Source organism: Anomaloglossus baeobatrachus, chromosome 1, assembly GCF_048569485.1.
Source record: "Anomaloglossus baeobatrachus isolate aAnoBae1 chromosome 1, aAnoBae1.hap1, whole genome shotgun sequence".
Taxonomy (NCBI): Eukaryota; Metazoa; Chordata; class Amphibia; order Anura; family Aromobatidae; genus Anomaloglossus; species Anomaloglossus baeobatrachus.
The window spans coordinates 35,667,576-35,685,133 of NC_134353.1; the positions used below are offsets into that span (position 1 = coordinate 35,667,576).

The following is a 17,558-nucleotide window of genomic DNA, read 5'->3' on the forward strand; positions in this document are numbered from 1 at the left end:
TATGGGGGGACCATACGACAAATGTTTTATTTATTTATTTTTACTGTACGATAGACGCGCACATAGTGCCTGTGATTTGAAGCAGTCAGACACGCAGGCTGGGGGCGAGACTGAATGCAACCAATCACAAACACCGATGGGCAGCAAAAGCAGGGCATATGCATGAGCCTAATGAGCAGCTCTGGAAGTGAATGGGCGGCCACAGGAGCACTTACAGTCGCACCGAAGCTTCAGTAAGTACAGCACACTTGCTCCTATCCCTTTTACAACCATTTTTAAATGCCGGATTCTGGTCCTCATAGACTTATATGGGGACCGGAGTCTTGCCAGATATTTGGGATCAATTTCAGGCAGGAAACAATTTTTTTTTTTTTTTTTTTAAATCCGGTCCCGGTTATCTGAATTTTCGCCCATCACTACTCGTAACGAGCAGTCAGATGCTCGGATGGGAGCGAGTTGAGCACCCGACTACACTGGAAGTCAATGGGGAACTCGAGTATTTTCCTGGGAAATCTTCATCTGATGGTCCTTCTGCTTATTTTGAGTACACTGCACCGGAGCATGGTAGTGCTCGCTCACCACTAATGATATATTAATTTTTAAAGTAGGAATGAGACCAGTGACAGGAGGAACTAGCAGAGGGAGGAGCAGATGGCGCCACAATTAGTATAATGGTACAACATGGCACTCACCAGCCAGGACGTAAAGCGAGGCACGGCCGCCGTCAGGATGATGTACTTGGTGTCCGATGTGAGCGCTCCGTCTGAGGAGGAGAAGGGCGGTCAGTCATATACGCTGCGCAGATGGAAACGTGCCATCTATAATGTATCAGTCGGGGGGTGATCCTGTGCACGCGCAGAACCTTACCTGTTTACACTCACTGACAGCAAGCAGAAGGAGGTGATTGGAGGTGGCTGTGTCGTCGCCGGTACCTCGCCGCCCTGACACCCTGCACGTCTCCTGGTATCACCTCCCCCGCTGTGAACTGTATCATCATCTATCTCATCGGCTGTGATACAGGAGCTCCGGTGTGCTCAGGTCTGCACACGCCCGGGGCCGGGACTCACTCTCACGCTGCCGGGACTCACTCTCACGCTGCCATGTTTACATGATAGAACACACATCCTGTACATCATCGGGGCGAGCACCCGCCCGGGGAGAGGCGGCCCCAAAATAAATAGTCACAGCCCAGGACGGTAAACACCCCGAGCACCGGGAGCGGCCCGGACTCACCAGGAACCAGGACCTGATCTTACACTTTTCTGGGCCGCGCTCCCAAGTCTCCCCCCGCCCCGGACTCCTATCCTGACAGGTGACACTTCTGCTGGTGTCACGCGACACAGAGCGAGGATGAATGGTAAATTAAGAGGAGAGTGAGGGAACCTTTGTCTCTGACGAGTATGTCCGACTTCAGAAAAGACTCGGAGAAAACCACGGATCCCAGATTTCCTCTTCCGCCCGGCAGGTCAGGAATGTCGTACACCGTCATGGACGCCTGGAAGACAACAAGTGCAGAGGAGTGAGAAAGCAGACAGGGAAGAGTGCAGAATAATGGGGGGTGGTGTTATCTGTACTCATATCATATGCACTCATCAGAAAGTTTATACCCAGCCCTGGCAGCCGGGCATCACATCCATGGCCAGCTCTGGGCACACCGGCATCACATCCATGGCCAGCTCTGGGCACACCGGCATCACATCCATGGCCAGCTCTGGGCACACCGGCATCACATCCATGGCCAGCTCTGGACACACCGGCATCACATCCATGGCCAGCTCTGGGCACACCGGCATCACATCCATGGCCAGCTCTGGGCACACCGGCATCACATCCATGGCAAGCTCTGGGCACACCGGCATCACATCCATGGCCAGCTCTGGGCACACCGGCATCACATCCATGGCCAGCTCTGGGCACACCGGCATCACATCCATGGCCAGCTCTGGGCACACCGGCATCACATCCATGGCCAGCTCTGGGCACACCGGCATCACATCCATGGCCAGCTCTGGGCACACCGGCATCACATCCATGGCCAGCTCTGGGCACACCGGCATCACATCCATGGCCAGCTCTGGGCACACCGGCATCACATCCATGGCCAGCTCTGGGCACACCGGCATCACATCCATGGCCAGCTCTGGGCACACCGGCATCACATCCATGGCCAGCTCTGGGCACACCGGCATCACATCCATGGCCAGCTCTGGGCACACCGGCATCACATCCATGGCCAGCTCTGGGCACACCGGCATCACATCCATGGCCAGCTCTGGGCACACCGGCATCACATCCATGGCCAGCTCTGGGCACACCGGCATCACATCCATGGCCAGCTCTGGGCACACCGGCATCACATCCATGGCCAGCTCTGGGCACACCGGCATCACATCCATGGCCAGCTCTGGGCACACCGGCATCACATCCATGGCCAGCTCTGGGCACACCGGCATCACATCCATGGCCAGCTCTGGGCACACCGGCATCACATCCATGGCCAGCTCTGGGCACACCGGCATCACATCCATGGCCAGCTCTGGGAACACCAGCATCACATCCATGGCTAGCTCTGGGCACACCAGCATCACATCCATGGCCAGCTCTGGGCACACCGGCATCACATCCATGGCCAGCTCTGGACACACCAGCATCACATCCATGGCCAGCTCTGGGCACACCGGCATCACATCCATGGCCAGCTCTGGGAACACCAGCATCACATCCATGGCCAGCTCTGGGCACACCAGCATCACATCCATGGCCAGCTCTGGGCACACCAGCATCACATCCATGGCCAGCTCTGGGCACACCGGGATCACATCCAAGGCCAGCTCTGGGCACACCAGCATCACATCCAAGGCCAGCTCTGGGCACACCGGCATCACATCCATGGCCAGCTCTGGGCACACCGGGATCACATCCAAGGCCAGCTCTGGGCACACCAGCATCACATCCAAGGCCAGCTCTGGACACACCAGCATCACATCCATGGCCAGCTCTGGGCACACCGGCATCACATCCATGGCCAGCTCTGGACACACCAGCATCACATCCATGGCCAGCTCTGGACACACCAGCATCACATCCATGGCCAGCTCTGGGCACACCGGCATCACATCCATGGCCAGCTCTGGGCACACCAGCATCACATCCATGGCCAGCTCTGGACACACCGGCATCACATCCATGGCCAGCTCTGGACACACCGGCATCACATCCATGGCCAGCTATGGGCACACCGGCATCACATCCATGGCCAGCTCTGGGAACACCAGCATCACATCCATGGCCAGCTCTGGGCACACCAGCATCACATCCATGGCCAGCTCTGGGCACACCAGCATCACATCCATGGCCAGCTCTGGGCACACCGGCATCACATCCATGGCCAGCTCTGGGCACACCAGCATCACATCCAAGGCCAGCTCTGGGCACACCGGCATCACATCCATGGCCAGCTCTGGACACACCAGCATCACATCCATGGCCAGCTCTGGGCACACCGGCATCACATCCATGGCCAGCTCTGGGCACACCAGCATCACATCCAAGGCCAGCTCTGGGCACACCAGCATCACATCCATGGCCAGCTCTGGACACACCAGCATCACATCCATGGCCAGCTCTGGGCACACCGGCATCACATCCATGGCCAGCTCTGGGCACACCAGCATCACATCCATGGCCAGCTCTGGACACACCGGCATCACATCCATGGCCAGCTCTGGACACACCGGCATCACATCCATGGCCAGCTATGGGCACACCAGCATCACATTCATGGCCAGCTCTGGGCACACCGGCATCACATCCATGGCTAGCTCTGGGCACACCAGCATCACATCCATGGCCAGCTCTGGATACACCGGCATCACATCCATGGCCAGCTCTGGATACACCGGCATCACATCCATGGCCAGCTCTGGATACACCGGCATCACATCCATGGCCAGCTCTGGACACACCGGCATCACATCCATGGCCAGCTCTGGACACACCGGCATCACACCCATGGCCAGCTCTGGACACACCGGCATCACATCCATGGCCAGCTCTGCATACACCGGCATCACATCCATGGCCAGCTCTGAACACACCGGCATCACATCCATGGCCAGCTCTGAACACACCGGCATCACATCCATGGCCAGCTCTGGATACACCGGCATCACATCCATGGCCAGCTCTGCATACACCGGCATCACATCCATGGCCAGCTCTGGGCACACCGGCATCACATCCATGGCCAGCTCTGAGCACACCGGCATCACATCCATGGCCAGCTCTGGACACACCGGCATCACATCCATGGCCAGCTCTGGACACACCGGCATCACATCCATGGCCAGCTCTGGACACACCGGCATCACATCCATGGCCAGCTCTGGATACACCGGCATCACATCCATGGCCAGCTCTGGATACACCGGCATCACATCCATGGCCAGCTCTGGGCACACCGGCATCACATCCATGGCCAGCTCTGGATACACCGGCATCACATCCATGGCCAGCTCTGGATACACCGGCATCACATCCATGGCCAGCTCTGGACACACCGGCATCACATCCATGGCCAGCTCTGGACACACCGGCATCACATCCATGGCCAGCTCTGGACACACCGGCATCACATCCATGGCCAGCTCTGCATACACCGGCATCACATCCATGGCCAGCTCTGAACACACCGGCATCACATCCATGGCCAGCTCTGGATACACCGGCATCACATCCATGGCCAGCTCTGCATACACCGGCATCACATCCATGGCCAGCTCTGGGCACACCGGCATCACATCCATGGCCAGCTCTGCATACACCGGCATCACATCCATGGCCAGCTCTGAACACACCGGCATCACATCCATGGCCAGCTCTGGATACACCGGCATCACATCCATGGCCAGCTCTGCATACACCGGCATCACATCCATGGCCAGCTCTGGGCACACCGGCATCACATCCATGGCCAGCTCTGAGCACACCGGCATCACATCCATGGCCAGCTCTGGACACACCGGCATCACATCCATGGCCAGCTCTGGACACACCGGCATCACATCCATGGCCAGCTCTGGACACACCGGCATCACATCCATGGCTGGCTCTGAACACACCAGCATCACATCCATGGCCAGCTCTGCATACACCGGCATCACATCCATGGCCAGCTCTGGGTACACCGGCATCACATCCATGGCCAGCTCTGGGTACACCGGCATCACATCCATGGCCAGCTCTGGACACACCGGCATCACATCCATGGCTGGCTCTGAACACACCAGCATCACATCCATGGCCAGCTCTGCATACACCGGCATCACATCCATGGCCAGCTCTGGACACACCGGCATCACATCCATGGCTGGCTCTGGGCACACCGGCATCACATCCATGGCCAGCTCTGGGCACACCGGCATCACATCCATGGCCAGCTCTGGGCACACCGGCATCACATCCATGGCCAGCTCTGGGCACACCGGCATCACATCCATGGCCAGCTCTGGGCACACCGGAATCACATCCATGGCCAGCTCTGGGCACACCGGCATCACATCCATGGCCAGCTCTGGGCACACCGGCATCACATCCATGGCCAGCTCTGGGCACACCGGCATCACATCCATGGCCAGCTCTGGGCACACCGGCATCACATCCATGGCCAGCTCTGGGCACACCGGAATCACATCCATGGCCAGCTCTGGGCACACCAGACTGAATACACAGAACCGGACATGGCTACGTCCAGTCTCGTAGTGTCCTCTGCCCATGAATGTGCCACCATTATGCCAGTGTTACACGGTGTGACCCCAGGACAAAGAGGATAGAGACCTGGCTGTTATCTACATGCAAAAAAAAGCATAAAGAAACAGCGGCATCCCTGTCCATTAAATGTGTCTGATAAAGCAGCTTTGCTTAATGGCGGCGAGCTGTAATACCAAACACAACCTGTGGTCAGGGGGGCGCTGTTTGAAAAGAAAGAAGCCCAATCCAGGGAGAATCCCTTCAAAGAGACTTTCCAGGCTTACTATACTGATGACCTATTCACAGGAAAGGGCATCAATAATTGGGGGTCGGACACCCAGCACCGTCACTGATCAGCTGATCGATGGGGGTGCAATTATCTGATATTTTAAGCCTTGAAACCCCCTTTAGGAGAACTCCGCGGTCCGGGGGGCACATGGTGAGGCAGACACGGAGAAGACGGATATTGAGTTGCACTTACAGTTTTAATTAGGTCTTTGCTGTCCTCATGGTCCAAAGGGACGACCCTAAAGGAGAAAAATGTGTGCAGTCTTATGTCAGTAACCATGAACCATAAATGACTTTCTAAAATACTTCACGACCTCCGCTTCTTGTCAGTGAATGTGGACACTCCCTTTATATTCAGTAGGGGCTACGTGTCTCACTGGCGGAGAATTCATGCTGCAGCCTATGGAGGATCCCACAAGTGCATGCTGGTAGTTGTAGTTCCACCACAGCTGAGGAGCCACAAGGCGGACGCTATAACCATAGACTGACACAGTCTGACAGGAGGACGCATGCAGCTTACAGACCGATACACTGTGACAAACCCACAGCTGAAGAAAACCCCACCCCACAGCTACACAGAATAATTACCTGCCCAGACTGTTCACAGCTTCCATCTGAAAAGACACTTTAGACCTAAAACAAAAACAGAGCGGAAATCAGAGCGGGGGACCAGAGAGCGCGGGGGGGCCCAGAGAGCGCGGGGGGGGGCCCAGAGAGCGAGGGGGGGCCCAGAGAGCGAGGGGGGGCCCAGAGAGCGAGGGGGGGCCCAGAGAGCGAGGGGGGGCCCAGAGAGCGAGGGGGGGCCCAGAGAGCGAGGGGGGGCCCAGAGAGCGAGGGGGGGCCCAGAGAGCGAGGGGGGGCCCAGAGAGCGAGGGGGGGCCCAGAGAGCGAGGGGGGGCCCAGAGAGCGAGGGGGGGCCCAGAGAGCGAGGGGGGGCCCAGAGAGCGAGGGGGGCCCAGAGAGCGAGGGGGGCCCAGAGAGCGAGGGGGGCCCAGAGAGCGAGGGGGGCCCAGAGAGCGAGGGGGGCCCAGAGAGCAAGGGGGGCCCAGAGAGCGCGGGGGGCCCAGAGTGCGCGGGGGACCCAGAGAGCGCGGGGGACGCAGAGAGCGCGGGGGACCCAGAGAGCGCGGGGGACCCAGAGAGCGCGGGGGGCCCAGAGAGCGAGGGGGGCCCAGAGAGCGAGGGGGGCCCAGAGAGCGAGGGGGGCCCAGAGAGCGAGGGGGGCCCAGAGAGCGAGGGGGGCCCAGAGAGCGCGGGGGGCCCAGAGAGCGCGGGGGACCCAGAGAGCGGTACATTCTAGCACAGTACAATGGTCATCGTGTCACAGATAGCTGGTGCTGCAATCACTGAAAAATGTGAGAAATCCCTGTGTGCCTGCAGCCACCAGCAGAGGGCGCTCACCGCATACAGCCCATACATAGCTCAATGACAGAGGGAGATGACACGGGGGGATATGGACCCCAATAAGATGCACTAAGGGAGGCAAGAGGACCTGGTTACACCCGTTCTGCAGCTACACCCGGTGATGATCCCGGCCTGTGACGCTAATCACAGGAAAACACAGAGCAATTAATGAACCTGCAAAAAAGGGAGAAAAAACATCAAACGAACCTCAGGGCGGCTTTCATCTGAGCGAGATTAAAGGAGTCCAGCAGCATCCACAGACTCAGCTCCGCCACTTCCTTCGCCTGTGGAAAGACGAGACGGAGGTCACAGGGTCGGCCGAGCCGTCAGATCTGAGCGGGGACGGACGGACACTACCAATTAACATATTCCACCCTCCGGGGCCGCCATCGTCAGCAGTGCTCAGATGCTTAACGGGAAATTTATTCTAAAAGTCTGTGTGTGCAATTAAATGCAGTCCGCTTCTCTCTTTTATCAGCCACTTCAGGCTAAGGAGAGGCACCAGTATATTCTCTGCCATTATACTAATGACAGATTATATCCCTAGTTACTGGATAGTATTTCACAGCCCCGCACCCTCCGGGAGATTGCCTGAGCTTTCCTGTAATTTTACAGGGTGATAATCATTTATTATGTGTTTTAGGTACAGGTGGCTGCAAAGATCCTCACTCAGATGTACAGGTATGGGCCTGGACATAAGGAGACGCGAAATGCTGTCACTCACTCAGATTTACAGGTAAGGGCCTGGACGTAAGGAGACGTGAAATGCTGTCACTCACTCAGATTTACAGGTAAGGGGTTGAACATGACGAGGCGTAAAATGCTGTAGTTTACTCAGATTTACAGCTATGGGGCTGGACGTGACGAAGGGTGAAATGCTGTCGCTCAGTCAGATTTACAGGTATGGGGCTGAACATGACGAGGCGTGAAATGCTGTCATTCACTTAGATTTACAGGTATGGGGCTGGACGTAACGAAGCGTGAAATGCATTAACTCACTCAGATTCACAGGTATGGGGCTGGAAATGACGAGGTGTGAAATACTGTCACTCATTCAGATTTACAGGTAAGGGGCTGGACGTGATGAATTGTGAAATGCTGTCACTCATTCAGATTCCCAGGTATGGGGCTGAACATGACGAGGCGTAAAATGCTGTAGTTCACTCAGATTTACAGTTAAGGGGCTGGACGTGACGAGGCGTGAAATGCTATCGCTCACTCAGATTTACAGGCATGGGGCTGGATGTGACGAGGCATGTAATGCTGCAGCTCACTCAGATTTACAGGTATGGGACTGGGCGTACTGAGGTGTGAAGTGCTGTCGCTCACTCAGATTTTGAGGTATGATGTGGGACGTGACGAGGCGTGAAATGCTGTGGCTCACTCAGATGTACAGGTATGGGGCTGGACCTGACGAGGCATGAAATGCTGTGGCTCACTCAGATTTACAGGTATGGGGCTGGACCTGATGAGGCGTAAAATGCTGTAGTTTGCTCAGATTTACAGGTATGGGGCTGGACCTGACGAGGCATGAAATGCTGTTGTTCAGTCAGATTTACAGGTATGGGGCTGGACATGACAAAACATGAAATGCTGTTGCTCACTCAGATTTACAAGTATGGGGATGATGTGATAAGGCGTGAAATGCTGTGTGACTGGAGGGATGTCTGTAATTCCAAATTCCCAAAACCCCCGCTTGGATTCTATGATTGGGTCTTCAGCTATAACAGCTATGATCATTAGCTGTTGTGTAACTACAACTCCCAGCATGGCCTGACAGCTGGCGGCCGTGGTTCTTTGTGGTAATTGCTGACCCAATATGGCCGTTACCTTGGTGAAACTGGAATGCTTGACGTAACTTGCGATCCCTGCAAGAACGGCTTCCACCACCGCGGCGTAGATCTGTGATAGCAAAGTGCTAAAGGAGAGATGACAAGTGTTAGACGCTACAATACGTGTGCTTGAGTGTCTGCCGCCACAAAACTATCGGCTACGTACAAGCGATCGCCGGCAGCGTACTGCTCACATTAATGCACTGTCCTCTGAAGGGCTTTTCTCATCTTCCTCGCTGTGTATATTTGCATATCATGTATAAAAACAAGTAACTTTACACATCACCTGTTACAACTAATGGCCCTGGCCCGTTCTCCTGCCGGCTCTGTATTGCCTACAGGCTCATTGACAATGGGACTGGCCACCACTGCAGTCAATGAGATGGGAGAACCAGGAGGCCGGGACTGGGAGAGCGGCTATAATGGCTACAGAGGGGGGGGGAGTGTGACGGCTGCACTACTACATATCACCACTGGGCGGCGCTCTGCAGTGTGAGCCAGGCAGGTGAGGGCTGCTTGTCATGTAACAGGATCCGGACTCCTCGAGGGCAGCGTATGGAAACCACAGAGGAGCGACAGATGCTGTGTATATCACTGTGCAGGGTGACAAGCATCGCTGCAGGATGCAGAGTACAGGCCCAGGCATGACGGCTTATCAGCACAGCAGACACATGCAATGTCAGCAGCGCCGCCTCTCAGGGGTAGCAATGTCAGCAGCGCCGCCTCTGAGGGGTAGCAATGTCAGCAGCGCCGCCTCTCAGGGGTAGCAATGTCAGCAGCGCCGCCTCTGAGGGGTAGCAATGTCAGCAGCACCGCCTCTCAGGGGTAGCAATGTCAGCAGCGCCGCCTCTCAGGGGTAGCAATGTCAGCAGCGCCGCCTCTCAGGGGTAGCAATGTCAGCAGCGCGGACTCTCAGGGGTAGCAATGTCAGCAGCGCCGCCTCTCAGGGGTAGCAATGTCAGCAGCGCGGACTCTCAGGGGTAGCAATGTCAGCAGCGCCGCCTCTCAGGGGTAGCAATGTCAGCAGCGCGGACTCTCAGGGGTAGCAATGTCAGCAGCGCGGACTCTCAGGGGTAGCAATATCAGTAGCGCAGATTCTCAGGGGTAGCAATGTCAGCAGTGCAGACTCTCAGGGGTAGCAATGTCAGCAGCGCGGCCTCTCATGGGTAGCAATGTCAGCAGCGCGGTGTCTCACAGGTAGCAATGTCAGCAGCGCGGTGTCTCACGGGTAGCAATGTCAGCAGCGCGGTGTCTCACGGGTAGCAATGTCAGCAGCGCCGCCTCTCAGGGGTAGCAAGTCTCTAACGCAGCAACATCGCATACTGTTCAGTGACATCTCTGCTACTCGGGTTATCCAAAGCAGCAGCCGAGGAATCCTGCAGAACGGACCCCCAGAGCCTAAGACCCCACAGAATGGACCCTCATATTTAACAACCTCTGCAGCAGACAATCCCAGCAGCCGACAGCATCCGCAAAACAGAGCCTCAGTGCCGATGACCTTCACAGTAGCCGACCCCCACAGAAAGGACCTTCCGCAGCCAGAAACCATGAGAGCTGATGACCCTCGCAGCAGCTGACCCTCATAGCCGGGACCCACCGCAGCCGACAGCATCCGCAGAACAGACCATGAGAGCTGATGACCCTCAGAGCAGCCGACCCCCACAGAAAGGACCCACCACAGCCAGAAACCCCCGCAGAACAGACCCTGAGAGCTGGTGACCCTCCCAGAAGCCGCCCCCCCCCCCCCCCGGCCGAGCATCCCCGCAGCAGACCACCCTTGCACAATGGTCCCTTGCAACAGACAATCCTTGAAGCATCTTCCTGCATAGTCTAATGATGTGATGTAAACAGAGCACCCACATGAAGCTTTACAGCTGTGGTGCATTATGTGGACGCCCGATAACCTCAATATCACAGTTACAAAACTAGTGGCCATAGGTAAAGGCGTCCTAAAGTGACTCTACTTATCCCAGGGTCCCATCTAAAGGTCAGTGATGAGCTCACAGACTGTGACCCCAATGAGCAGTAAGACGTCAGGCTGCACAAAAGGGGCCCAATCAAAGCAGGCATGGAGCTCCGAGAGCGTACAGTACACACAGTGCTGGAGGAGCACGCGGCCTCCTGATAACAAAGCTCTCCGCGCAGGACACTTACATTTGATCATTTTTCTTGTGAGTTTCATTGTCATGACCTAAAATGTAAACAGATAAATAAAAAAAAAAATCAATCTTCTTGAGCTGAAAGACACGATAAACCAAAGCCTTTTTATGTATTAAGTACTGGGGGTCTCACTGGACATCAGCGCTGCACCCTCCGAATACTGCCCTGATCACTCCCAGTAATGGCCCCCAGTAATGGTGATCTACACTGAGATTACACCCCTCTCAGGCTGATGCCATGAGCAGCTCCTGTGGATACATGCCACGTGCGCAGCTGCATGATGACACCCCGGGAGCATTAATGGTGCCAGCTCACGAGTCTTATAGGAAGAGCTGCTATTACAATACCCCCAGCCCCAATTATCAGATGCCGGAGCGGAGCACAATTGTTTGCAGGACCCAATGCAGCAGGGAAGACTAACGGCCTGAGAATCCCCTCCTATGGGAGAACGCATAGAAAAGTGACAGCAAAAAGAAGGAAGCATACCCAAGTACGGCACATGGGTGGTCCCGAAAAAGAACGTCCTGGAACACGCTAAGGGACCCTTAGGAGAGATGCACTGAGCCACCTGCAGAGACAAAGCAGATCTGAGTACACACACCATTTTATACATATACACATACACAGAACAAACAAAGAAGTAAAGCAAACAGAAAACAAACACAAAAAAATATGGCAAAGTGTCACTGACTAATACACAATCTCCAGCCACGTACAACCGCAACTCCATACATCACAATATCACCAAAAGGTGACATTATTCCAGTAATTCAATACAAAAAGGGAAACACATATATTATATAGAGTCATTACACACAGAGGGATCTATTCCTATATATTATATAGAGTCATTACACACAGAGGGCTCTATTCCTATATATTATATAGAGTCATTACACACAGAGGGATCTATTTCTATATATTATATAGTCACCACACACAAAAGGGATCTATTCCTATATATTATATAGAGTCATTACACACAGAGGAATCTATTCCTATATATTATATAGAGTCATTACACACAGAGGGATCTATTCCTATATATTATATAGAGTCATTACACACAGAGGGATCTATTCCTATATATTATATAGAGTCATTACACACAGAGGGATCTATTCCTATATATTATATAGAGTCATTACACACAGAGGGCTCTATTCCTATATATTATATAGAGTTATTACACACAGAGGGATCTATTCCTATATATTATATAGAGTCATTACACACAGGGATCTATTCCTATATATTATATAGAGTCATTACACACAGAGGGATATATTCCTATATATCATATAGAGTCATTACACACAGAGAGATCTATTCCTATATATTATATAGAGTCATTACACACAGAGGGATCTATTCCTATATATTATATAGAGTCATTACACACAGAGGGCTCTATTCCTATATATTATATAGAGTCATTGTGAGGTAAATCCGGAGATATGACGATAAATCATGATATTCAAGTATGTCAGGAAGCCCTCTCCTGGTGTCACCCCCCCTTTCCTTCACACAACTGGTTTAGCAACAAATCCCATGGCCATGTCCTGTGATATGGAAATTAGGTGGCTTAGGGACAATGGACACAGGATGACTCCCTGCCGTGACCCTGTAGTGGGGGCTGCTAGCTAGTTAGCAAGGCTATGGAAATAGCCAGACAGAACGACTCCAGTAAAAAATGGTTCATATCTCGCAAGCCATATTTCCGATAAATGTGGCAACCATAAAAATGGTGTCTCCGCATGTGGACGATGCCGGCACCCCCTTTTTATGGGAGCAGGACATTGGGAAATGCCCCAGGCGTGATATCAGCCAATGGGGAACTGGCAGACAGGTCATGAGTCCCCTCGTTCTGTAGCTAAATTCATAACTGTCACAATGAGAGCATTGGCGTCCGCCTACGACGCTCCCAGGCAAAGTTATGGCCCATATTCCATGTTGGGATATTGTCCATAACTCAAGCCAGGGGTGGAGCAGTGCTCCCTGTGAGGTCACGAAGGTAGGAGGGGACCTGGATTTGGCCAGGTTGATAACCCTACTTCGGCCATTTTCCAGTGTTCTTCTGCTCGGGGGCCTGGTTGGGAAAGACCTGTGAGGGAGTTCCTGGAAACCTGGTCTACAGCGCCCCCCTGTGGCCAGACGCAACAAGGTAACTGCTGGAACTGTGTATGCCTGTTTGTAACCCATGCTTTGATTGTAACTGTACTCTGACATAACTGTATATTCTGTAGATTCCCTATTGTATATATTGTAGTTTCTAGTGTGCTTTAGGCTGATTAAATTATATAATTAATCTTGGGCTGTTCTGTTATCTCGATCTTGAATCCCACGTCTGTGTGTTCGGCTAATAGTTACCGTAAATCGGTTGGTGGCAGCGAATTGTGCCAAGGATTATTGTGGGGAGGCCAGTGAGATTCGGGGAGATTTTATATATTCCGCCCGCGGAGGTCGGGGGAATATATACCTTACTCTCACCGGGGACCCTTCAATAATCGGCATAAGTAGTATAGCGGCCTCCTTGCTTATTGTCGGGCAATTCCATAATTGGCCTGACTATAAGAGGGGCGCTAGAGAGCGCGTCACGTGCTCTGTCTGTCGGTCGGGAGGTATAAAGGAGGGGTGACCCCCACTTGTTACCCCCCGATTGTGACGTACTGGTAGCCAGCGCGGGGGATTTCTGAGTGACCCCCCCGGTGGTTTGTGACATATTGGTGGCATAGCGGTGGGATCGAGATAATAGTGTGTGTGAGTGTGAGACCCATACTCCCAGACACTAAAGACTGCCTGCAGCAGCTGTGGCTGCTGGGGTCTTCAGACTAGCTCAACACTAGAGTGTCAGAGTGCAGATACTGTAAGGTGTGTGGAGGCATCAGGTGTCGGTTCTGTGTCAGTGACCAAAAGTCTGCAAGAATGGCTGATGGCACCAGGAGCAGAGCTATGCAACTGGCCAATGCTAAGGCAGGAGCCGAAGAGAGGGAGGACGGTGCTGTGGACAGCAATGAGGAGGTTGCCCACGAGTCCTCCAGGAGCTCGACGCCAGAAAACCGTTCTGCCGAGGACATTGCGCAACCTGGCACTGCTGGACAAGATGAGGAGGAGCTCACCCAAGGTTCCTCAACGAGCCAGATGCCAGCCCTCCGCTCTGAAAGGGACAGTGAATCGCCTAGCTCTGCAGCGTGCCGCAGATCACCACGTGCCATTCCACCGAGCCTGGGAGGCTCGGATAGCCTTCTTCAAATGGCTATGGCCCTTCTCCAGGCTGGAGACCAGAAGGGCTACAAGGAACTCCTGGCAGAGCGCAGGGCAGAGCGGCAGGCAGCGCGTGACGCTGAGGCTGCGGAGCGGCACGCAGAGCGTGAGGCTGCGGAGCGAGAGCGGCAGGCAGCGCGTGAAGAGCGAGAGCGACAGGCAGACCGTGACTACCAGCTGCAGCTAGCTCAGCTCCGGCCCTCATCAGCCACACGTGACCTTCGAGACACCAAACTTCCAAAGGTCCGTGTTGAGGACTTCCCAGTGCTGGAGAAGGATGGAGACTTGGACTCTTTCTTGACTGCTTTTGAACGGACTTGCTTGCAGCACCATCTGGACAAGGACCAGTGGGCCAAATACCTGACCCCCCGTTTAAGGGGTAAGGCCCTGGATATCCTTGGTGACTTGCCTGCTGAGGCAGATCAGGGCTACGACACCATCAAGCGGGCCCTGATCCAACAGTACAACCTCACTCCAGAGTCCTACCGCAAGAAGTTCCGGAGCCTACAGAAGGGACCAAAGGACTCCTGGGCTGACCACCGGCGGGCACTTGCCCGAGCTGCCGACCACTGGACCCAAGGCCTGCAGCTTTCCACCGGACCGGAGATCCTGGACTTGTTCATCACGGAGCAACTCTTGTGGAACTGCCCTGAGGATCTCCGCCAGTTCATCCGAGACCAGAAGCCAAAGGGGTCCACGGCTACAGCTGCCCTTGCCGATGACTACACCAACAACCGGGCCCCTGAGGCCAGGAGAGCGGCCACCAGCAGCACCTGGAGAGGGGGTAAGATGAATTCTGCGACTGCCCCACCTGCCCCTAGACTGCAGGGGGTGTCCCCCTCAACTCCCCTCTCCAGGCCCGTGGCGGAACCAAGACGGTGCCACCAGTGCAACCTACCTGGACACTTCAAGGCCATGTGCCCTCAGCGTCCCAAGGCCCCGGCTCCGTCCCCGTCCCAAGGGCCGCCCAAGGTGTATTGTGTGGGTGGGGGTGGTGGTAGGTCCCTGGACAGCTTCCAACCTGTCACCGTCGGCCGGTCTGTGACCATAGGACTGCGAGACAGCGCCTCGGAGGTGACTCTGGTGCGGCCTGAGATGGTGTCCCCCCAAGACTTGATCCCTGGAAAAACCCTCGCTGTCTCCGGGATTGGAGGCATTGACCCGGCGCTGCCTGTTGCTGACATTTATGTGGACTGGGGCGCAGGGCGAGGGGTGAGGGAGGTGGGGGTAACTGATCGGATCCCTGCAAACGTGCTACTTGGGACAGATTTGGGGCAGATAACCTCCCAGTTCGGGCCCCAACCAAGGGCTGAACCTTCAGCCCGTACTGACATGACTCCTGACAATGTTAATGTGTTATCTATGAATGATGTAAGGGAGGAGGGAGTGAACTCTGATATTTCTGCTTGCATAGACACCATAGACACACACACAGCTGCAGCTGTGACAGGGGAGGGGGTCAGAGAAAGGTGTGACAATGCCTCTACAAGTAACCAGCCTGTGAGCTGGGATCTGTTGCCCTCTGCAGGGATAAGCAGAGAGCAGGGTGCTGCAGGGGGAGGACCAGTGTGTGGGGTGGGGGCTACCACAGCAAATGTGGGGTCCCCAGAGATTTCACAGCGGGGTTCTGTTGCTGCAGGAGGGGAACAGGCAGGTGAGATTGGGGCCGGTCCAGGAGCGGAAGTGCTCCCAGGTAAGATCTCGGTGCATGGTTCCCCCACAACCGGGGTGTCAGGAAGCCAGGTAGGTCTGCCTGAACCGGCGACTTGGTCAGGAACGGAGGAGGAGCAGGCACGACCCACGGTCGCAGCGGCTGTGGCCGCTGTCACCCGCAGTGGGAGTGCTGGAAGCCAAGGGGCCTCCCGGAGGTCCGATAGCTCTCCCCCTTCTGACCAAGTGGCAGCCGAGTCAGGTGGAGGCCAGGACACAGGTCCCGGGGTACTGACTGAAGATGTGACAGTCTCGTCGATTCTGGCCACATCTAGTCAGGGGTTTCAGGCAGCGTTAGAAGCTGACGACAGCCTGAAAGCTCTTAAGGAGCAGGCGGCACAGCCTCCCTCGGACTCGGACCCGGAGCGAGTGGTCTGGGACCAAGGACGGCTGTACCGGGCCACGGTCCAGCAGGGTTCACCGGAGGCGTGGCCCAGGGACCGACAGTTGGTGGTACCCTATCCGTTCCGGACGGAGTTGTTGCGGATCGCACATGAGATTCCGATGGCCGGACACCTAGGGATCGCTAAGACCAAGGCCAGGTTAAACCAGCATTTCTACTGGCCAAAAATGGGGGCCGATGTGGCTGCCTACTGCCGTTCGTGTGAAACCTGTCAGAGAGTGGGGAAGGCGGGGCCACGCCCCAAAGCCCCACTAGTATCTCTGCCAATCATCGATGAGCCTTTCAGGAGGGTGGCTGTGGATCTGGTCGGCCCGCTGGCCATCCCCAGCAGCTCCGGGAAACGCTTCCTACTGACGGTAGTGGACTATGCCACCCGGTACCCAGAAGCAGTGGCCTTGTCGTCCATTCGGGCTGACAAGGTGGCCACCGCATTGCTGGAGATTTTCTCCCGAGTGGGTTTTCCCCAGGAAATGCTCACTGACCGGGGGACCCAATTCATGTCCCAGCTGATGGAGGCCCTCTGTAAGCAAGTCCAGGTGCGACATCTGGTGGCCAGCCCGTACCATCCACAGACTAATGGCCTGTGCGAGCGGTTCAATGGCACCTTAAAGCAGATGCTTAAGATGTTGGTCGACTCCCATGGGCGTGACTGGGAGCGGTATCTCCCACACCTGTTATTTGCTTACCGGGAGGTTCCACAGGCCTCAACAGGATTCTCACCGTTTGAGCTCCTGTACGGGCGACGTGTG

At 55.2% G+C, this 17,558-nt stretch overlaps 1 protein-coding gene across 1 annotated transcript in view; it reads right to left on the bottom strand.

Moving 5' to 3' along the window:
• DNAAF9 (dynein axonemal assembly factor 9) overlaps positions 1 to 17,558 on the bottom strand; it is a 104,600-nt gene that overhangs the window by 51,879 nt on the left and 35,163 nt on the right. Inside the window, exons 11-18 of the mRNA XM_075346384.1 lie at positions 11,919 to 12,000; positions 11,427 to 11,463; positions 9,271 to 9,358; positions 7,648 to 7,724; positions 6,625 to 6,669; positions 6,230 to 6,275; positions 1,384 to 1,495; positions 693 to 763 (exon numbers count right to left, since the gene is read on the bottom strand). Coding sequence (XP_075202499.1) covers positions 693 to 763; positions 1,384 to 1,495; positions 6,230 to 6,275; positions 6,625 to 6,669; positions 7,648 to 7,724; positions 9,271 to 9,358; positions 11,427 to 11,463; positions 11,919 to 12,000 — 558 coding nt within the window. The remainder of the gene's footprint in view (positions 1 to 692; positions 764 to 1,383; positions 1,496 to 6,229; positions 6,276 to 6,624; positions 6,670 to 7,647; positions 7,725 to 9,270; positions 9,359 to 11,426; positions 11,464 to 11,918; positions 12,001 to 17,558) is intronic.